The 24,163-nt window shown below is 38.3% G+C and overlaps 1 protein-coding gene and 2 pseudogenes across 1 annotated transcript; all 3 read right to left on the bottom strand.

The window, feature by feature from the left end:
- Positions 1 to 970: 970 nt before the first annotated feature.
- On the bottom strand, positions 971 to 2,040 carry LOC147277814 (uncharacterized; annotated as a pseudogene).
- A 1,342-nt stretch (positions 2,041 to 3,382) lies between these two features.
- On the bottom strand, positions 3,383 to 9,200 carry LOC147277813 (uncharacterized protein C57A10.07). The gene is made up of 3 exons (XM_086254516.1): positions 8,191 to 9,200; positions 4,685 to 4,806; positions 3,383 to 3,913 (listed from the first exon to the last, which is right to left on the bottom strand). Exons 1-3 carry the CDS (start codon positions 8,777 to 8,779, stop codon positions 3,596 to 3,598), a joined length of 1,029 nt encoding a protein of 342 aa, XP_086110642.1. The 5' UTR covers positions 8,780 to 9,200; the 3' UTR covers positions 3,383 to 3,595.
- Positions 9,201 to 10,608: 1,408 nt separating this feature from the next.
- LOC147277812 (zinc finger BED domain-containing protein RICESLEEPER 2-like) lies at positions 10,609 to 12,537 on the bottom strand (annotated as a pseudogene).
- Positions 12,538 to 24,163: the final 11,626 nt, after the last annotated feature.

Here is a 24,163-nt window from a genome sequence, read left to right as displayed (position 1 = left end):
GGAGCAATGACAGTGCTAAACCCCTTGATGAAGTGTCGATAAATGAAGGCTAGGCCATGAAAACTACAGATATCATGAAGTGTAGTAGGAACTGGCCAGCTTGGAATGACTGCAATTTTGCTAGGATCTGCCATGATTCCTTCATCAGAAACAACATAGCCAAAAAGGAGAACCTTATCGGTTAAAAATTCGCACTTCTTAAGATTAGCATACAACTTTTGTTCTCTCAGCACATTGAAAACTTGGCGTAGATGCTCCAAATGCAATTCTTGATCTTTATTGTAGATGAGAATGTCATCAAAGTACACAACCACAAATTGACCAATAAAATACTTGAAAATGTAATTCATGAGTCGCATAAATGTACTTGTAGCATTAGATAATCCAAAGGGCATTACCATCCAATCATATAGACCATCTCTCGTTTTAAAAGCGATCTTTCATTCGTCTCTAGACCTCATGTGAATCTAGTGGTATCCACTTCGCAAATCTATTTTGGAAAAAATTGTTGCTCCATGAAGTTGGTCAAGAAAGTCATCAAGGCGGGGAATAGGGATAGGGAAGTGGTACTTCATTGTTATCTTGTTCACTGCTCTACTATCCACACACATGTGTAATGATCCATCGTTTTTGGTACAAGGAGGGCCAAGACAACACATGGACTCATGCTTTCTCTCAACAATCCTTTAGCCAGCAATTCCTCCACTTGCCTTTGTAACTCGTCAAATTCTTTTGGGTTCATTCTATAAGCTGCCTTATTAATTTGGGATAATAGCTCCAGGAACGAAATCAATGCAATGCTGTATATCTCTCATTGGTGGTAATCATGATGGAATTTCATTAGGAATGACGTCTTCAAATTCTTAAAGCAATGGTTGCAGCAGTGGATGGATTTTAACATGGTCTTTGCTTGTCTCCAACACCACAAGTGCGTAGGCTGCATTATTCTCTCTCAATGCAACAAAGAAACTCATATTAATTTTGAAAGAAAATTACTTCCTTCAGTTTTTAAAGGCTTATGAACTCCTTCTAACCTGGTAGGACCCCAAGATGATCTTTACTCCATCTTTCTCAAAAGTGTATGTGTTTTTGAACTCATCATGAATTACAAGTCTATCGATCATACTGCCAAAGTCTACCAAGTAACAAATGGCAAGCATCCATGGGAACAACATCACACCATAATTCATCTCTATAGTTCTTACTAATAGAAAATTCAATCAAACATCTTTGATCTACTTTTACCTTATTCCCTTTGCGTAGCCAAAAGAGTTTATAGGGTTGGAGATGCATGCTTCTCTATCTTCAGATTAAACTTCTCCACCATAGTATTAGCTACCACATTCTCACAGCTTTCTCCATCAATGATGACATTGCAAACTTTTCCAAATGCAGTACATCTTGTATGGAAAATATTATTGCTTAACCAATTATTTTCTTTAATATGGGCAGCATTCAGACTTCGTCGAATGACTAAGCTCTTGCCATGATCCCCATAGGTGATCTATTCTTCTTCATCAATCATGCACCTTCATCTCCGATTGGTTCATTTTCTTCAATGGGCTCCTCCTCAACTTCCTCCACAAGTGAGACTATCTTCCGATTTGGGCAATCAGACGCAATATGACCAATTCCCTGACACCTGAAACACCGGATGGACGACCAGAATTACTTGCTAGCTACCACGTCTTGCTTGCGTGCTGCTTTTGAAACTGGACCTGTTTTGGTGGCTGCAACAGGTTTGGAAGTGGACAATGATCCCAGGTTAGCGTTGATTTCTTTGGACCAAGACCTTAAGGTGTTACCACGACCTTATTTAATCTGTTTTTCAACTATCATAGATAGCTTCACGACATCATTATAGGTCCAATATGGCTGTAGTTGGACGATGATGCAAATGTCATTTCGAAGATACCCAAGATAACGAGCAATGGTTTGCTCCTCAGGTTCAGCAAGGTCACAAAGCATTTGCAGATTATCAAACTCTAATGTATACTCTTCTATAGACAAGTCTTTTTGCCGAAAATTATGAAACTTCATAAAAGATTCTTGACAAAAATTCTTTGGCATGAACTTTTTTTTTAATTCTTTCCTCATCTTTTCCCATGTTATGACTTATGATACACCTCTTTCGCCAAATGGCATGGGGGTTGCAAATGGCATTAAAATCATGTTACGAAATTTCAAGTGAGTACTCAATGATAGGTAACTCGCTACTCTAAGGAATCCACCTAGGAGATAAGATTTGAAGGATATAAAGAATACTTTCTTCACTAAGCTAAGTTTAGAGATCATTCTGAATAATTCTTGATGTCCATCTTCAAATGAAAAAAAGGGATTTAAATAGAGATCGAGGTCATGGAACAACCTTCCATGAATAGGCTAACCCACATTTATGACAGTATATGAACCTAATTAATACCAAATATGAACTTAAACTGAAACATTGAACAAGAGTTGAAATAAATGAGATAAATGCATCATGTGCTTATTAAGATGCAACATGCGGAAAGTCTTAATTAGGTATACTAGGATCGGTGTCATTGAACGTATATAATTATTTTTGTTTTATTTTGATGGAAGATATGGCCTTCTGGTTCACTAGAATTAAGAACAAGTGTAGAACCTGGTAAAGACATGGGAAATGGAGACTATAAAAACAACTGCATTCCCACCCAGATTTGCACTAGAGATCCTCCATGTTCATTATTCTGGTCCACCAGTCATTTCATACAAGTTCAGGCACTGGGGTTAAATGGAAGGTCCTTTCAAGGTCATGCTCCTACTGGAGAAATAGTTGAACTCTTTGGGATTGCAAGATTTGAGGTAATCCTCTAGCGTTCACCTTTTCTTCCTCTAGCTACTTTGTCATGGAACTGATGATCCCAGAGGTTTTGTTATAGTTAGATGAACCTGGGAAAATTGTGAAAGTCGTGTTCTTTTTCGACCATGGTGAACTTCTTGGAGGTCTTCTGAAGGGTGCAAGCTTTGACAGTTCCGGTGAAGAGGCAGCTCCAACTTGCCCGTACTTGAGGAACCCAGGGTAGCTTTAACAAGCTGTCACAATCAATAATGTCACAGAAGTACAGCACCAACGAATAATCCATGCCCAGTTTGACATACAATTATACCCCTATGGGGTTGACATCTGCTTTTTCATTTTTCCATCCACTTGACATCAAGTGCATTCTGTTGTATGGCAGTATAATCTCTTGGATTACAGCATAGCCTATTAAAATTGATAATATCATTATATAGGGTAAAATTCCAGCAACAATGACACACTATTCTAGCTATCTGATGTTACATTAGCAACGTGATAATTTAGAGAATTATCCACCAAAACTCAACTTGTTGAGAGATCTCATAACTTCAAGAGTCAAGACCATGAAGGGTGAATTATCACCAATTAACTCCATTATTTCAAAAGTGCCCTAAAATATATTTCACTAAACCATTGAACAAACATTTCTTTTCATATATCTTAAAATTGATTCAAAGAAAATTGTTTAGAAAGATAAAAATTATATACTATGTGAGATTCAGGACTCCCTTTCTGACTGTTTATGTGAGTAGAATATTCAGATAAATTTCACTAAGACCAAGGAAGGGAGCCTGGATAAGGAGCTGCCCCACAATATCTGAAAAGACCTTCAATTTCAGGACACCCAGTAGGATAGGGAATAGTACGGTGAAACGGGTCACGCCCTAGTTTTTTACTGTGAAGTGAACCTCGGCACCCATATGGATCTTCATGGAACTGAGCCCGCACCAGTGCTTCTCCTTTTTGAGCTGCTTCTTTCGCAGTAGAAGTTGCCGGGGTACCAGCATAGAAGAACCTTGATTCTGGAAAGCCAATTGCAGACCGGTGTAGATGTGCAAATCGCTCCTCCTTGAAATCATAACTTACAACCTGGTTTGCAAACAATATGTCAGATTTGCTCACATTTTGTATGCTTAAAGTTTTCGGAACATCGGTAAACAACAAACTTTATTATAGTATCAGAGTAGGAGATCTAAATTTGAATCCTCGCAATTGAAACCTCCTAATTCTAGTGGGTGTCAAGATGCCCATGTGTCTTAACAGCTTAAGCTCCTGGGAATAATGGTAAACCAACAAACTTTATCAAAAAAAAAAGAAACTAAGAATAAGAAACTCAAAGAAAAGCTAGGACAAACGAATGTATGTGTCCTCTTAACCAATTATGGATGAATGCTCAACATGGTTGGTGCAATACTCACGATGCAGAACAGTCCTCTATTTAATGTTTAAAGCAACTCGTACAGAAATTATAAGTTGTGTTTCAAAGGGAGAGAGGGAGGGAGGGAGGGAGGGAGATGTCTCGTGCATTTCTGTATCACATGATCCATATACTGGCTTATAGCTCTTGTCTGGGATATGCAATATATTTTTACAGCCAGTTTTTCTTGATCATCTAGAAAACTCTGGGAAGTCATTCATACAATCACATCTGCACATGACTCATGAATGTGCTGGTGAAAGAAATTTTAACAGTACATTCGTAATCAGATATATATGTTCAGCCTACACAGTTGCATGTTAAAGGGTGCTTAACTGTTTCTCCATGATATTTTCATCTATGTCAAGACTCAAATACATCATACCTGTAGTTCTCAACAAAAACAGAAAAAGAAAAAAACATGTTAAGTAGAATGGGCTTACAGTAATATTATGAGGATATGTGCCAGTAAGTTCTCGGAATCGGCACACACTGAAGAGAAGATTCTCAAAGCTGTCCCTTGCATGCTCTTCTGTGAGTGCCCTCCGTCTCAAATCTTCTTTGCCTAAATAAACCATCATGGCATAAGTTGAATACGGGATAAGCAATCAATAAATGATGGTTCAACGTGCATATAAATGAAGGTTGAACAATCACGTTTTCTTCCCCTTTGCAACAGAAATTAAGAACTTGACACTAGAGAGAGAAAAAATAAAAGATAAAAAGGAAGAATAAAACATTACAATCAGTATCAGACCCGATTGCTTATCACTATCTATTACAAATAATGAGAAGAAGAAAATAGCACGAAAAATTGAACATTTATTTGGCAGCATAAGAAAACTGAAAAAAAAAAAAAATCAGCTTAACATAGCAAGAAATCACTAGAAGTAGAACGCAGATAGAAAATAGAGTGAGAAGAGAAAGAAAAATAAAGAAAGAAATAGAAGAAAAGAGGGAAAGAGATTGAAGAAAAGAGAAGCGGGATGAGCAGCTTAGGGAGAAGATGCAATAATAGAAGGAGAAAGAGAAAATAATAATAAAACCCCTAAAATACTAATAATAAAAACTAAATAAAGAAAGTCAGATTTCCATCCCTATGCATACGCCAGATTACTTTAAGTTATTTCCCAAGATTAATCCACTACAGAACGTGATAGGCCAAAAAAACAGAGGGTATTGCATGTATACATAATTTTATGCCACTGACAACAGGAATAGTTGGGCCCTTGGACAGAGAATGATGAAAACGATGGAAAACTTACAACAGGCACCATTCTCTGTTATAGTAACTTCAAAAGGCAAGAAAACTAACCTGTTACCTATAGAGCATATGCACAAGTAAACCATTATGCAAAGTTTATTAAGTAAAAATGCCACCTTTGGTGGCCACAACACTAAACAGTGATTGCAAGCATTGTCATAGAGATTGGATGCACTACTAAATGAAAGGTTGGTTGGTTGTACCAGTTGAAAAGGGTGGTAATCTATGTTGCACAGATACAGATAGTGCAACAAAATAATATATAAACACATTATATATGTTGTAAAAAATAAAAATGACTACAACACTGAGAAATTAAGAACCATAAATCCGTTCTTTTAACTTCAGTCATCATCACCGTCATATTAAACATACATACATACATACTTAGATGTGTGTGTGTGTGTGTGTATATATATACATATATATTATGTTATGTTCTTTTCTCACATATACCTTCAACTTTGTATAACTACCTAGACCCTATTAAAAGAAATGACAAAACTTTTTAAAATTACCCTCAGACACCCTTTAAAAAAAATTGAAAACATGCATCTGTGACATTTCGTCTCCTATCCAAAAGTCAAACTATCCAAAAGGTCAAATGGATATGGATAGATACATGTTAAGGCATATTGAGGGTGTATCAAGGCAGCATTCATATCGGATACTGGAACAAGTTTTGTATGAAGTATCTGTGCTTCATAAGTGATAATGAACGGAACGGTGTGGAAATTTGCTAACGTTTTTAGAGATGGCAGCAGTGGATGTGATAGATGTAGTAGGATCAGTTACAGGTTAGAAGTGGTCTTGATGGTGGAGGAAGTGGAGGCAAAAGGGTGGTCTGTGGTAGTAAAGTTTCTTGAAGTGTGGTAATAACTGCAACAGTACTAGAAGTAATAGTAAGCCTGGGTAGTGTTGATACCCGTAGGTGCAAATAATAAAACTTTCAGAAGCAAAAGCTTCCTTCATTCCCTTTTGTCCTCTTTAGTTTTACTCGTCTTCTTTTTCCCCCTGCATTTTTCCGTTAAAAGTAAGAAGAGTCTTCCAAAATACTATTTAGTCAATTGTAATTCTGTTTATGTAATATATGACTCACCAAAAGGTTGAACATATAGTAGGAGCATCTTTATGACCTATTTGGCCCTGACTTGTCATTTCAATCAAGTTACCCTTTGGGCAGAACCAGATTACGCATGTCATCACGAATCCTACTGGAAATTCCCATCCACACTGTCACACATTATTTACGGATATCCACAAGAGTTCAAATATATGCACTGATACTTTTAAATATTTCATGACATCAAGGTATTCATCCAAAAGCAAAAAGAAAAAAATATGAAAAATGGAATCCAAGACTCAGGTAAATCTAATATGAACTTTACACAACTTTTCTACGGATATCCACAAGAGATCAAATAAATGCACTGATACTTTTAAATTTTTCATATGACATCAAGGTATTCATCCAAAAGCAAGAAATAAAAAATAATAAGAGTTAATTATAGCAACAGTCAGCGAATTTTACTTCAAGCCTCACTCGAGTCCGCGAACTTTACTTTTAGATTCTTGAGTGCACAAATTTTTCCATGTTACTCACTTCAATCTGCTTCATCAATTTTTTCTCAAAATTGACGCTAAATATTTGCACATGACAAGCACATGATTGACTTTTGATGGAGTGCACTGAAGTGGGTATGTGGAAAAAGTTTGTGGACTAAGAATCTAAAAGTAAAGTTTGCGGACTCAAGTGAGACTCGGGGTAAAGTTTGCAGACTGTTGGTATAATTTAGCCTTAATAATGGAAATTGCTAATAAGACATTCAATGCTGAAAACTGCAAGGGGTTTATCTTGTTAGCAACCTTGTGAACAAATAGAAATTCCATGTAGCAATCATTACCTTACACAAAAAGGAAAACAATTTTTGACCAGCAATTCAAGTTCTCCAAGGGTTTAAAATGGAAGTAATTTCCATAGTCAACATGACAACTTTGTCACTAATCACCATACTTCAGGAAATTCATGTCAATATGATTAGTTATATTTCTCAGCCTTAAACTTAGTGAATATAAAATTTAAATCTTGTATTCACTAATGAACTAGGTTTCTTCCCCTTTCTTCTTTGGCACTTATTTACTAAAGTTAACCCAATGCATCACCAGAAATAACTAAACATCTTATTTTCGCCTTTTTTCCACCAAAGGAGGACAAAGGCAGTTCATATTTTCTTTTCTTTTTCTCTCCTAAAATTCTAAAAAAGAGTTTCTTCAAGTTAAATTTCAACTGTAAAATATTTGGAAATGAAAGCATGCTTTAAACCTAGATGCATGAAATAGCATAAAATTAATTTGTCAAAATTAAAATTCACCATAACTTAATAACTTCCTGAACTGCCATCCAGGTTCTGGCAAAACTCAATTTTAGGTCATTCTTCAGGTCAGTGACCACCCAAAAAGATATAAAAAATTATTGGCACAACTACTGCAATCAAGACGTCTGCACACAATGGTGTAACAAAAATAGAGTATAAACATCAACTATATGAGAACCATTTTAAACAGCATCCTATAATTCATTCTTCAAACAATCGGCAGTCATTTAGCTCTTAGTATATAAAGTAATCACATTAAAAACAAGGCATACCAAAACATGTCAAATACAAGAGAAATGCAGGAACTCACCAAACCATCCTTTTGATTCAGCAACTGCCCAATAACTCTGTGCCTCACTCCGAGGACCGGCATCTCTCCGAGTCTCTCCACCACTAAACAGAAGAAGAGCTGTATTGTCTTTGGCTGCAACTTCAATTCCCTCTTGTATATGTGCCACAAAAGTAGCAGCTTGACCCGGATTCTTCTGATAAGACTCCAAAAACCAAGAATCCTCCTTATCAACTTTCCCACAGCTACTAGTATAAACTGAATGCCCCGCAACCATGACTAGATTCTGGAGATTTGGGAATGGATAACTACCCGAACTCATGTCAAAACTTTGATACTCGTTTATCATTCGAAAATGGTTCTCGAATAGAGACAAAAGTAAGAGGATTGTGACCCCAAGTGACAAGGAGATGAGGAAGACTAAAAGTGGGTTCAGCCTGCAATAATACTGCAGGCGGTTTCCAATAGACCTAATCATTTTGAGGGGATGGTATGGCGAATGCTTATGCTTTCGGGTTCTTCTAATGGTTCCAGATTCTAAATCAAAGTCACTGCTTGGGTATGCAATGAAGGACTTAGGATTTCCAGACCCAAATGGAAAATCACTCATTATAGTATGAATCCAGCGTACGGGGATGGAAAGGAATGGAAACTAAGCATAACCAGATGAAAATTTAAAGCAAAAACGCAATGGTGGACATGAATATTAGACAATTAGAGAACAATATGACCAACTACACAGAGAGATCGAGCAATTTCCGTATCAGAGGGTAACATACACCAATGAATATTATAAAGTTTGCAGCTTTAAAGAGAATCAGAGGGATTTGCGATTGAATTTACAATTGAATCAAGCTCAGGGCGGAACCACAGAGAGAAAGCTCACCGGAACTCTGTGTTGTGAGTGCTTGTAACTGAGAAGAAGATTCAGGTCTCGGAGAAGAATCTTTTGTTGTTATTCAAATGCAGGGAAGATCCAGGTTTTATACATTTCCTGAGTTTTGAATGCGGACTTTGATGTCTTCATATTGTTTTTCCTATTTGTAGCATATTGTTTATGCAAACTTTGTAGAAAATTTAATTCAGTGTTCGTTCCAAAAAATAATTAAGTTTTTAAGTCACTGTTTAAAAGTAAATAATGTACGCTATACCATGAGTCTTATTTTGACAGGTTCGGGTCAAACACGATACTACCTGTTAACCTAACGGATGAAAAAAATGTCAATATGAACATGACACAAAAGATAATGGATAAACACGACACAACTCTTTTCACCCGTTACAAAAAATATACATATATTTTTTAAATAAAAAAATTTAAAGTAAATATATTATATTACATAAGTCAATACATTTTAAAAATAATTACCAATACCCCCACTCTCAGCTTCCACCTTCTTATAAAACTCACTTTTTAACTGAGCTTGCCAGTAGATGCAGTCAAGGATATGAAAATTTTAACACTAAATCAACAAAATTTCGTCTAGATTTCGATGATTTCTCCGAAATTCTCAAAATTTTGCCTAAGTTTTCGACTGGGTGAGATTTCTGGGTTTTGGGGAGGCTAGGTTTTAGAGAGGTTGGGATTTGAGAGGAGCTGAAGATGTGGAGGAAGAGAGGAGGGGGCTAGGTTTTGGTGGGTTTCGACGGCAGGGGTGGACGGCAGAGGGCAAGAGCAGGGATAAAGAGGTGAGGGTAGGCTGGTGGTCGGTGCAGGTAGGGATGGCAACGGGGCGGGTCGGGGCCGGGGGTGCCACCCCCATCCCCCGCCCCCGAAATTATTTGAATCCCCGAATCTGCCCCAAATCCCCGACTATGTAAATGAGGATTCCCTGTCCCCGACCCCGCCGAGGAGTGGCTTCCCCGAACCCGCCCCGAATCCCCGCCTCAACCACTTTTTTTTTTTTTTTCCCCTAAACATAATGCATATCAATAAGCATTACAGACCTGCTATCAGGCAGTAATATTATTCAATTCAAACCTGATGAATATATCAATACAAACCTGCTAGTATCAATAGATTCAATACAAACTTTCTTAACATAATACATATCAAACTTGCAGAGTTGCAAACATACTATTAATGTTTCAATGCATCAAACTCACAAATTAATGTTCTAATAGTCCATAAATGAATAAAACTAAATACATGATACATCCATCAATTCATAAGAAAACACATCTATGGCATCAAGCTTCAAACATGCTTTAGATATTTCCTTTATGGCATCAGTACATCACTCATATATGGTTAGAGTATGCTTAATTCTCCAAGATCATAAAATGTGTTCCAAACTTGCAAACCTGCACCAAGAGAGATATGATTGTAAATTTGTAATCACCTGCTGGCTGCTGAACCAAGAGAAATGTAATAAAAGATTAAACATACTGATACCTTAGGCCACTTCATAAAGGTTTACATTTTAATCATATAATGAGCTAATTCTCCCGCGCAAGGCAAGAAACCTAAACAATCAAAACAAAATAAAGTTAGAATAGTCACACTTCATTAATTAAACCATCAATGATTCAATCATGAGTTGCGTACCTCCTCCATGTCAAAATCATCATTAGTTGAAACGCAAGTTTCAGATTCCATGACTTCTACCTCATTCGGGTTTGATTCTAATCATAAAACAAAACAAAAAAATATTATTAGAAAACCTTAAAACAAATTAATTAGCATACCTTAAAACAATTTTCAAATTACCTTTTATCTCCTTCCATAGCCAATCTCGAGCACACATCAAGGCCTCTATAGTTTTTGAATGAAGACGACTACGATGAGGGCTCACAATTCTGCCACTTGTACTAAATGCTGATTCTGAAGCTACTATAGTAACTGGAATAGCCAAAATATCTTTAGCCATCAATTGCAGTTTAGGATATTTGACCCCATTTGTCTTCCACCAAACCAATATATCAAAATCAGCATTCAATGGTATAAGCGACTCTTCTAGATATTGGTCAAACTCTGACCTCACACTGTGAGTGCTCGAAGAAATAGCCAAAAACTCAAGAAACTCTTGATCAACTTCAGGTGAAACATTTTGTGAAACAGTAGCACTAGCATTAGAATCTTGAGAAGATTGATGCCTTTGACTAGGTTTTTGTTGATACTCTCTAAGCAAGTCATACACTAACTTTTTAACTTCCTCAATCTTAAGAAAAGATTCGCCTCCATAGATTTTTTGGAAATAGAACTCAACGGACATCATCTTATACCTTGGATCCAAGATACTTGCAATTGCCATCAAGTGATGCATAGTATTCCAATACTTCTCAAACTTTGGTAGCATATTTGATGCCATTTCTTTCACCTCAGTCACATCTGACAAAACCCACTGTTCAATTGCCAACCTAATCTTGCAAATATTTGGAAAATAAAGATTGGCAGTAGGGTACTTGGACCCTGAAAATAACTCAGACACATCATTAAAAAGCTTCAATTTTTCAGCTAACACCTTTGTCTTTGACCAATCTTCTTCACTATAGGCACTTTTTTGTATAGAGACTCACGCATTTTCAGCCGTGGAAAAACATCTTTATATTCCAATGCAGTGATAAGCATGGAATATGTAGAGTTCCACCTAGTTTTGCAATCAAGCTCCAACTTTTTAGTGCTTGACAATCTTAATTGTCGAGCCGCCTCGATAAACCTTTCTTCTCTCTTTTGAGTTCCGATCCAAAATGCAACACTAGACCGAATAACCTCAATGTTGTCTTTTATAACATCTAACCCATCTCTCACCACCAAGTTTAGAATGTGCGCACAACAACGCATGTGAAAAAAGCCTCCTTGCAACAAAAGTGAACTAGAAGGCAACTTCCCCAAAACTATATCAATCATGGCATCATTGGTTGTGCAATTATCTACCGTTAAAGTGGATACCTTACGATCGAGATTCCATTCCAACAAGCAATCCACCAAAACATCCACAAGTACCTCCGCAGTGTGTGGACTTGGTACATATACAAACCTACCAAAAAATCATTCAAATTAAAAGAAAAATTAGTGAATTGATTACATCATAACGTATTAAAATAATTATAGCAACTAATTAAATAAATTTACCTCGCAAGACGACTTTGCAACCTCCAATAATCATTAATAAAGTGAGTAGTGACAGTCATAAATCCCCTTTTTTAATTGCTAGATATCCACATATCCGTAGTAACGGAAATTCTACTTTCATTGGTATCCAAGAGCTTCATTGTTTTATTTCTTTCAAACTCAAAAATCTTGAAGATGTCACTCTTAATAGTATTCCAAGAAGGAACCTTAAATAATGGTTGTAAAGTTTGGGAGTACCTTCTAAACCCAACATGATCAACCATGGACATCGGATACTCATGGATAATAATCATAACACCAAGATCCTTCCTTGCACTGTCTTGGTCAAAGTTATACGTACCAAGTTTAAAGCTCCCAGTACCACTCCTTGTAGGATTCAAGATTGATTGTGATATGCTTCTTTGTCTCTTCATAGGATAACATTTGATGTGATCATGTAAATGTTTTGTTCCATTCTTGCTATTCCCTCGTAGCATCCCACTACAATGATTGCAAACAGCTTTCATATTGCTGGCAATGATACGCTTGGTGAAATGATCCCATACTTGTGACGTACATCTCCTTTTACGTAAATTTTCACCCGTTGAATCACCAGTCATAGTATTTGGTACAGATTTGTCCCCCCCCCCCCCCTCAGTTGGTGTTGAATTTGATGATTGTGGGGTACTTGAGGGTCTTGGTGGCTGTGAAAGCTGTGTGAGTTGTGGGCCTTGTGGCCCTTGTGGGGCTGTCTGATTTTCCTCATTTTCAGCACCATGGCCGGAGCCGCTGGTCATTTCTGTAGAGTCTGTCTATAAAAAATAAAATGCAAGAAATTATACACTTTTATATAAGTTGCTGCCTATACAAGTTAAAAGCAAGGACTCATATAATCATATTGAAATTTACCAGATTAACATCGGACATTTGGACTTAGGGCGATGTGGTTTCTCAAAATCTTTACTGGAATTTGAGTCATGTATGCAGTATGCTTGTGTAGAACTGTAAACTAGTAGACTGTGTAATTGTGTAGTTGTGTTTGTGTATTGCCTGCTGCCTAGAATAAATTAATAATGATGTATTGTTTGGTAAATTTGGTTTGTTAATTTGTTTTGTATCCTAGGGTTTAGGATGGAGTCTAGCCATTCTATTTCAAACACTAATGCCTCTCTTAATGAACAAACACTCCAAAGTTCCTATACACAAAATCCACCCTAACCTGAAACAATTTCAACTCAAACACAGTTTGGGGTTGGGGAAAATGAACAACCAGAAAGTCCACAACCTGAACCAGCTATTGAACCCAAGTCTAAGAAGGTCAAACATAGTGATGTATGGTCTTTTTGTACAAAATTCTTTAAAAAAAATGAAAAAGGAGTGATGTACCCTTATGCCGTTTGTAATACATGAAAATATGAGATGCCAGCCCACCCTAAAAACAATGGTACTACTGGGATTAGGAATCACATAGAGAAGAGGTGAACAAGGGTAATGTGAAAGGGCAATCAACCCTTACACAAGAGACCATGAGGGCTCCATTGGTTCCACATGTCTTTAACCAGAAAAAACATGAAGAGAAAATGATTAAGTGAATTATAAGAGAAGATCATCCTTTTAGGGTGGTTGAAGCAGTATCCTTTAGGGAGATGATTAGTGACTTGTGTCCTAAGTTTAAAATTCCAGATAAGAAAAAGGTAGCTACAAGGTGTTAGACTTGTACAATGTGGAGAAGACAAAGATTATGAGTGTGATAGGTGCTTAAAGGGTAAGCATCACCACTGATACGTAGATATTTGTCCAAAATATCAATTACATGGTGGTGACTGCCCATTTCATGGACAATGAGTGGATATTGCATAAAACGATTATCAACTTCACTAAGATTAATTCACACAAGGGTGAAGACATAGGGAGGGTTTTAGAGCACAGTTTGATGAAGGATTGAGGATAAAAAGGTGTTTACTATCACAGTAGACAATGATAGTGCAAATGATGTGGGGATTGATTATATGAGAAAGAGGTTAAAGGAGGTAGGTACATTGCTCTTTAATGGCATATACTTGCACGTGAGATGTGCTTGTCACATCCTCAATTTAGTAGTGAAGGATGGGTTGAAGGAGATGGTTGGTTCAATTGAAGGAATAAGAAATTGTGTGAAGTTGATTCACTCCTCTCCACAAAGGTTAGATAAGTTTAGGGAATATGCAGTTTTGATGAACAAGGGGTCAATGTCCACTATCCCAATAGATGTTAGCACTAGGTGGAACTCCACCTACAAGATGTTGGACAGTGCCTTCAAATACAAAATTGTATTCTCTAGAATGGCAAAGAAGTATAGACCATTTATGACCTTTTTTTTTTTTAGAAAGATAGGGATGGAAAGGTGAGGGATGGGCCTCTAAGTGATGATTGGGATAAGGCATCTGCCTTTGTGGTGTTCTTAGAAAAATTCTATGATGCTACTTTGGTGCTTAGTGCAACCAAGACGTGCACAAGCCTCGAGCTATATGTAACAGTAAGTAAGTTACAAGTAGAGATTTTGGACAAAACTAAAGATTTTAGTAATCTTGTGTTGCAAAGTGTGGCAGATTCAATGATGCAGAAGTTTAACAAGTATTGGGGGTCTTTTGAAACTATAAATACGCTTGTATATGTAGCACATGTGTTACTTTGGTATGTTTTTTCTTAAGTTTGTTAAACAGTTAAACTTGTAAGTTTGGTATGTTTGCAGTTTGCCTGTTTGGTATGTCTGCAGATTAATGTTTGAGATCTATTTGTTTTGTATAATTGTTTAATTGTTATAAAAGTATAATTGTAATTAGTATTCACTATTCAGTAATGTATTGTGGTTGCATTTTTTTTTTTTGCCTATATTTTTGGCCCAAAATATGTTTTGATTGGGCCCATTCCGATCCGATAGCTGGAGCCAGTAATATCGTCAATCGGTATTCCGACACTGTCGACATCGGTGGCGGTGAAGGTTTTGCTCTTTCGACCCCTTGTTGGTCGGTGATCGGTAAGTAGTTGGCGGTTCGAATATCGACCCAGCCCTAGCCCAAACATATTGGATGAGGCCGCACATTTGACATAGGTTGCAAGTTTTTGCATATTCAATGCAATCTTTCAAAATCATGTTGCCTTTTGAGAGAAAATGCAACGATGACATAGTTGCAAAAAAGATTAGCCAAGGGCGAACCCATCTTGCCTTTTGAAGGAAAAGGCAACGATGACATAGGCTGGTTGCCAAAAAGATTAGGCAATGACTAAACCATGTTGCCTTTTGAGGGAAAATGCAACTATGACATGGTTGCGAAACAGATTAGGCAATGCCATGGTCCTTGCATATTGTATACTTGAGCAACAATAGAGTCGTTGCTTGATAGCATAGGCAACACCATAGAATTTCACCGCAATAATTAAGCAACAACATAGTGGTTGCCTATAAATTGGTAAGGCAACGACGATGTTGTTGCATAATATCATAGGCAACGCGGTGATTGTAGCAAAATATCCCTCGAATTTGGTTTTCTATGCCAGCATCGGCAACAAAATATTCATTGCTAACTCGTTGCAAAATTAGCAACGACTACTAAATTGGTTGCCTATAGTCATTGACAAGGGTCCTAGGGCAACGCCCATGGTAACGGCAGAATTTTGTTGCCGATAGGTTTAGGTAACAAATTGCAAGCTTTAGACAACAACTTTCAATCATTGCCAAACCCCTGTTTTCTTGTAGTGAGCCATGTTTGTGGATCAACCATCTCATCTTGTGGCCGGCTTAGTGCGCGCCACAAAGTCCAGCGTGGACCTCGGCCACGGCAATCTTGGACTCTTGTTCTCTCAAACATTTCATTAGTAGCTTCTTCTATAGAGATCATCATTTATCATTATATAGTTTCTCGCCTGATATCTCACCTTCCTTGGGTGAGGTTGGTGTGGATTTCTTAGGTATTGGATGAGAGGCCATCTCCAATCATTTGTGTTAACTTGCACACAACATATGGCGCGGGGCCTCATCCGTTGCTGAGCATAGGGCAGTTCTTGTCTCTCTATCTTCACCATTCGTGACTCAGCACCCTCTGGAATGGTGATCCCTGAAGTTATCTTCACCATTCGTGACTCGACACCCTCTGGAAAGGTGATCCCTGAAGTTATCTTAGTCATCTCTTCGGCCTTATAGTTCTCTTCCCTTCTAACAAGATTGAATGTGATTTCTGTGAATTCTATGGCTAGCAGTGTTATCACGTCCCAGTAGAAACTTAAAATCGGATTAAGACTTCTATATTGTCCTGTAACTTGTTCGATTACTAACAGAGAATCGTTGTACACGGCAACGTATTGTGCACTGAGTTCTCCCAAAATCTCTAACCCAATAAAAAGGGCGTTATATTCTGCTTGGTTATTAGTACAAGGGAATCCTAATTGAAAAGCAAACTGGTATCTCATCCCTTGTGGTGATTTTATGATTATTTCAACTTTCGCCGAACAATTTGGGCTGGACCCACTAAACCAAAGACTCCACGGCTCAATCCCTAAATAGTGACTGGAAATAGCATCAATTTCGACTTCATCGATATCTTCAATTTCTTTAGAAAGGTGGTGCGCCAAAAAATCAGCTAAAGATTGGCCTTTGACTGCCTTCTGAGGGATGTATCTGAAATCGAATTCAGAAATGGCTATAGTCCACTTTCCAATCCGGCCATGAATGATTGGCCGTGTAAGCATGTATTTGACCACATCCGTTTTTTAAATGATTAAAACCGTAGTTGGCAGCATATAGTGCCGCAACTTGATCGTCGAGAAATATAAAGCCAAGCACAGCTTCTCAACGAGCGAGTATCTAGTTTCAACCTCGGTCAAGATCCGGATCATATAATGAATTGTTTGCTTCTTTCCCTCCTCATTATCTTGGGCAAATAACGCACCAATAGAATTCTCCGCCACGTCGATGTATAATTTCAAAAGTCTATCTCGGCAAGGGGGAATGAGAATAGGAGGTTGGATTAAGTATTCTTTAATTGCGTTAAAAGCTTCCTGATGTTCTTTTTCCCATATAAATTCGTCAGTTGCCTTGAGTCGTAAGAGGGTCGAGAATGGGCCGTATTTTGCCGGCCAAGTTGGAGATAAACCTCCGTAAGAAATTCACTTTGTCGAGAAAAGACTGAAGTTCTTTCTTATTTTTGGTTGGGGTACCTCTATGATGGCTCTTGTCTTATTCTTATCTATTTCAACACCCTTTTGATGAACCAAAAATCGTAGGAAATTCCCGGCGGAAACCCCAAACGCACATTTCTGGGGGTTCATTTTCAACTTGTTTTGTCTCATTCTTTCAAAAGCCTGCTTTAAGTTCATTAAATGGTTGTCCTTGGTCTTGGACTTCACAACCACATCGTCTATGTAGACCTCAAATGTGTCGCCAATCAATCGAAAGATAGTGTTCATAGCCCTTTGATATGTTGCTTCGGCATTCTTTAACCCAAATGGCATCACAATTCACTCATGTATTCCTATTGGTGGTGGGCACCTAAAAGTAGTCTTGTGGACATCCTCATCGGTGATAAAGATTTGATTGTACCCGGCATGACCATCCATAAAAGAGAGAATTTTGTGTTTCGCTGCGCCGTTTACCAACAAGTCTGTCATAGGCATTGGATATTCATCCTTAGGTGTTGCTAAATTGAGATTTCTGAAATCCACACACTAGCTTGCCATTTTTCTTGAGTACGGGAACCACATTGGACACCCAACTTATATACTTTGCTGTCCTGATGAATCCGGCCTTATAGAGTTGGCGGATTTCATCCTCTATTTGCCGTTGTACCTCCATAGCGAAGCGTGTCTCGGCGGTTGAGAATATGGCTTGAATGCTTCTTTTAGGGATAATCGGTGCTCGACCAAATCTCGATCCAAACCTGGCATCTCCCTGTAATGCCAAGCGAAGCAGTCTCTATATTCTTTGATCAAGGCAACCACTTTGGCTTGTAACTCTTCTGAAATTAATTGACTAATGAAAATTGGTCGTGGGTACTCATCAGTGCTCAAGTTGATTTCCTCAGAAGGATCTTGAACCTCGGCCTTCGAATCTTTAAACTCGGCAAGGGCTGGGTCTAGTGCATTCATTCCTCATTCCTTCCTGGCTTGTTCATGTTCTATGATGAACTCGGCGTTTATATCAACTATGAGCTTCGATTTCTCGTACGTCTGGAGTCTCTCGGCGAGATCCTCCATCAAAGCATCTTCCGCATCTTTTTGGTCTCTTAACATTAATCATATCTTTTGAACAATTGAAACACCGTTGTGAGGAGTCCTGTCTCCTCGGCAGTTTGTCTTATCTTCCTTTTGGTCCAAACACTAGTTTGGCGACCGTTGGCATCTTCCCCTTCAAACACTAAATAACCCATGTCTTCCTCATAATACTGAGCTTCTATCACGCTTGTCATTGCCTCAAAAGGCTTTTGCTCGGCCAAGACCACCTCCACTTGATCACCATTCTAGAAAATAAAGGCTTGATGGAGGGAAGAAGGTACACACCTATTAGCATGAATCCAGTCTGAACAGAGAAGTAGGTTGTAGTTGGCCGTGGAGTCTACGACGTAAAATGCCGTGAGCCTTCACTTGCTTCCCACTATAAGCTTCATAGGTAACATTCCCTTACTTCCCCTGATGCTTCTCAAGTTGGGGATTTTTTTTTTCCAAATTTGCTCACATTTCTTGTCAAGATCAACCATGAGTCATCTTTCTTTTGCCATAGATCAATACTTCTAGTTGGGACTTCTCCTTTGCTCAACAATGGCCTTGGCTGTAGTTTCTTCTCGTCTTGACACATTATTTGTGCCTTTCCCTTATGATCTTTAATGGGAGCTTTGTTAATCCCTACAGTTTATTTTATGAACTCTTACACCTTTACCACACATGTGCATCTTGTACATAGAACTATCGACCCTTTTGGCCGTAGGGGAATACTTTGTTTATTTTCTTGCTGCTCCTCGACTGTAGTGAGATCAACTCGAGTTTTAAGATGGTGATCCGCCGGTTTCTGTCTCCTTAGAGATACCACATTCATTGTTGCCTCGTCAAAAGGCTTTGCATCAGTTCTCATTTGTTGCTTATCCTTCTAAGTGAACTTCAACTTGCACTCGTTAATCAACTTCTGCACTATTTCTTTAAAAGTTACACATGTCGCCGTAGCGTGTGTGTATTTAGCATGGTACTTACAAAAGGTCTTTCCTGCCAATTCTTCTTTTGTCGGGTGACGTGATCTGTCGGCAGAATTATCATCTTATCCTTCCTCATTTGATCAAAAATTTGATCCACTTTGGACAAATCAAAACCATAGTTCTTGGTTACATTCAGTCTGAAGGTGTTCCCTTACGCTTGATATGAAATTGCCTGGCCGGTGACCTTGGGTTTCGTCGTAGGAGGCTTAACCAATGCTGGACATTCATAGGGTTTATCAGTTTTTATCTCGGTCACATCCTTCTTCCTCATCCATCGTCAGAAAGTGCATTGTCACGCCTTTATTGTAACCTGTTTTGGACACATTCTTCCTGTAGGCTTCCTCCTTCATCAATGACTCAAATCGAGCCACTCTGTCAGCCAATTCATACAAATATTAGAAGTTAACCCCATCCAAGTGTTTCATGTATTCTTTGTCAAGTGGACCCTTCAGTTCACCCTTGCACGCCAGAATTTGGTAATGTGCGTCGAGGCTGACTCATTTTCCCTTTGGTAAAGTCTCGTCAAATCCGCGACTGACACATCTTCTTCATAATGGTAAAATTGCTCATGAAAAGGGACTTCCATCTGCCTCAATGTGCCTATATAGTATGGAGTCGTAAAGTCATAAACCATTTGAACGTGACGCCTGTAAGTGAAGAGACAAACATTCTCATCTTCAACGCCTCATCTCTAGCATGCTCACGCACTGGGCCGTGAACTTAGCAATGTGTTTAATAGACGAGACTCTGTCTTCTTTGCCAGAAAACATGGTAAAATCTGGCTGCCTAAAGTTTCTTGGCAATTCATAATCCAACACCGCCGCCATGAATGGTAAAGTGTATACTGGCCTTGGCCATCTACCATTATCCCCCATATACTCCTGAAGCAGGCTTTCCATGGCAGCCATAGTCATTGGCTGGCCGTGATAAGCAGCTTCTTGCTCAATATCCCTAAACATACCCCTCGGCGCTTGCCTCATACCTCTGTTAAGATTCATAAGATTGTCGTTGATAACATCATTCTTGTTATTCCTTGCATATGGCGCAACGTATCGGGGTTGTGCTGCCTGCATGGCAACCAATTCAAATGGTTGCGGTGGAACCACGATCCTTTGTTCATTAATATCTGCCACGGGCTATTGTATGTAGACCTGGAAAAAACACATACGACTCGTTAACACGACACGTAAATTTACGGGTTTGGGTTTGAGGTTATCAAGCCGGGTTGATATCAGTGTCACCCATTACTGACCCGTTAAGATAACAGGTCGTGTCGGGTGAAACCACGGGTCACTCGTTAAGGGAAGGGCATTTTAGTAATTATCTTAAAAAAATTAACCCTATCTCATCTCTAACTTTCTATCTCTCACATCTGCCTCTTCTCATTTTCAAAGCTTTCTCATCTAGTAGTCATCCGCCTCCTCTCTCCACTTTCCCTCTCTCGGTCTCTTCTCTCAGACTCCCAGTTTCGATCTCACTAGGCTCTCTCTCAGTCTCGATATCACTTCCTCCCAGTCTCAATCACTCACTCTCTCACTCTTTCTTTCTCTCTCTCTCTCTCTCTTTCTCTCTCTCTCTCTCTCTCGTAAAATCACCCAGAGATTGAAACCGAGCAAAACCAATCAACCACTCTAGTGATCGGTCGTTTCCAGCTATGAAAGGGTGCCAGACCACCTCCACCCCTTCCTCTCGTCATGCTGAGTTTGATAGTGCATTCAGATTTTCCAACCGAGCACGACAACTCGCGAATCAAAGCCAAATCGCCATTGCCAGGTGCATGATTCATTGCTGCTCTGCACCCTCCCTCTCTCTGGATTCTTCAAGCTCTCTCTACTTCTCTAGATCAAAGAACCCATTTGCAACTTCAATTTAGTTTTGGGTTGATTTGATTGGATTTTTTTGGCTTGTTTTGTTATAAGACATGGATCTCTTTGAATGGATTGGTTTTGTAATTTGATGCGTTTTTCATTGATGTGGTTTTGATTCATCATCGTGATAGAGGCATGTGTTCAAATTTCTTTTGTTGTTTTGGATTTTGTTTTGTAAAATGATAAATTGAATTAATGCATCTGATGGTTATTCGTGTGGTGTCGTGTTCATTTATTAATTAGAATTTTGATTCATCTGATTTCTTTTTTCATTTATTAATTAGAATTTTGTTGCAAAAATAATAGTTTATTTTTTAAACTGGTGAAACGGTTGTGTCGTGTTCACCTGTTTCTATTCGAGTCGTGTCGTGTTCACCCTTTAAGCTTAACGGGTCGTGTCGGGTTTGACCCGAACCCGTAAAACACGACCCGTTTACCAGATCTAGTTGTATGGCATGATTTATCTATTGTTTGGTCGCTGATTCGGCACTTGGTTTATCGGATTTTGGGCTTGTATCATTACTCACATGATTTGACCCAAACGATTTATGCTCGCCGTCAAAGTCGCATTATCCCTTCAGATAGACTCGGCCAAACAATTTATGGTTGTAGTGAGGGTGGTTATACCCCTTTTGAGGCCGGTGTGCATGCCACGAATCTCTTCCACCACCCCACGCTGCATATCACTCATTGATTGCTCTAGGACCCTCATTCCACCTTGAACACTCATTATCTCGTCAGATATGCTAGAAGTTGCATGTATCTCGGCCGCATGTTGTGCAGCCATGGTTGTGTTTTCACCTAAAGGAAAGTCTCTCTCGGCCATGATAGCCTTCAATTGTTCAACGGTCACTCCTCGCCTAGCTACCATGTCAAGAAAATCTTCGATCGTTTTATGGGACGATCTTGTCACAGTCATACACCAAGTGTTGTGTTCCACTGGGCATGCCAAATTATGTTACCTCTAAAAATTTCGGCAAGTCTGGCCAAATTTCTAGCTAGAAACACTGCAGTCATAGTTTAATGTTTCGGCATGCCACTATTCTCGACAAGACAGCCGTAATAGAAAAATGTGAATTACTTTTCGCGCCGAGCCTACTAACTTCTAATAAAAAACAATTACAAATGAGTATAGAACAATAGCTCGCCGAGGTCCTACTCGTCATGATTCTCAAAGACTTTAATCACTTGTTTCAATAACTTGATGCTCGAATTCGTAAGTACGTAAAATCGTAGTTTGATTAATGTACGAGATGGATTGCAAAATAATGAATCTTGATTAAGAAAGTATGGATAATTTGATTATCACGAAATTGAGTAACAATGCGAGTTTTTATGACAAATCTCATAGAGAAAAACAAACAATGAAAAGAAAATAACAACAAAGAAATCAATACTAAGAACAAATCTTGGCATAGCCAAAAACAAAGAGTTAGGTCTCGAGCAACAAAGAAATTTAAGAACACTGAAATCTATGAGAAATCGTGAACTTGAGATGTAAAGCTTGTGCTTGATTTTTTGTGAGATGTGTTGAGAGAGATTTTATGCTTCCAATGCCTTGTTTATATAGTGATCAACCTCTTAGGGTGACAGAAAACCATTTCCTTGTCGATTTTAGACTTCTCCTCCTTCCTTTACGCCAAAGCAACCTATCTTTGCATTATTTGGTTTAGAATTCTAGCCTACCAAGGACTCTCAATAGCAGCTGGAATTTCCTTTACTTAATTTTAATTTGGGCCATAAGCTTACAAAGTTATGGGCTTAAGAAGCAATTGGGCTTTTATTTAACAAAAACATGGAACTGGCCGGACTTCCGGCCCAAAACCAATTTATGGTGTAAACATTTTTATAAAAATCACATTTTTACTTCTATGCCTATTCAATTGTTATGCATGCAACCATTTTGAATAATGGAACCAAACATCTTGTTTAATTTCTTAAGTAACACTCTCGGATCACACACACATATGCACTCTATGATGTATATTTATGCTTGAGTAGTTGATAGGGTTGACAAGAGGAACACAAGAAGGTTGAGAGTTTGACTTTTGAAACCTTACTATTGACTAGCCTAAAAATAATTAAAACTAAAGCCCTAGGTGCCTTGGAGAGAAGGAAAATAGGTTGAACTAGGAAGATGTGTGGTGTTGATCATGACTTTGGTTGAGGTAGAGTGTGGTTTCAGGTTAGAGGAAGAAAAAGGATTTAATAATGGCTTTTGATTAAAAGGCTAAGCATGTAAGAACCTTGGATTAGTTAATGGGCTGTAAGTCTAGTCCATTAAGCTAATTATTCACTTAACCAACCCTTAATGGGATTGGCCAGCCAATTCAAGCCCTGTTGAGTGAAATAAAATCTGACAGTCAACCAAAAAAATCTTTTCTCATGCAAAGAAGGAAAACTAAAGGGTTATGACTATTAGGCCCCAAACTGGGGCCCAGGCAGAGGCACCCACCCCAAGAACCTCAGAATAATGATATCACGTTTTAGCATCACTATTCCAAGTTTATTAAGACGAGTTAAGCATTTTTTTGATAAAATACGGGTTAGATCAGAGAATAAAATGAACAACGGAAAGCACGTGCACTTCAAAATATATATTTAAAATAAACCAACCCGATAAGGTATTAAGTTTTACAAAAATAACCTTAACATAACATGACGTCAGTAACGGTCATGTTTGATAAGCAAAATCCAAAATGGGATACCAACCGAATACTTAAAGATGTTTCAAACAATTACAAACTAAAATAAAAATGATAGATAAATAAACAGGTAGAAGACCCATCAAAATAACAAGCTGAATAACTTGATGAAGACCTGAGGATGCCTAGCAAGGTATACGAGTGCCTCGC

The sequence above is a fragment of the Dryas octopetala genome, chromosome 8, assembly GCF_963921425.1.
Source record: "Dryas octopetala chromosome 8, drDryOcto1.1, whole genome shotgun sequence".
In the NCBI taxonomy this organism is placed as follows: Eukaryota; Viridiplantae; Streptophyta; class Magnoliopsida; order Rosales; family Rosaceae; genus Dryas; species Dryas octopetala.
Note: the sequence above shows the minus strand (reverse complement) of the source record. Positions and strands in the feature narration are given on the sequence as shown.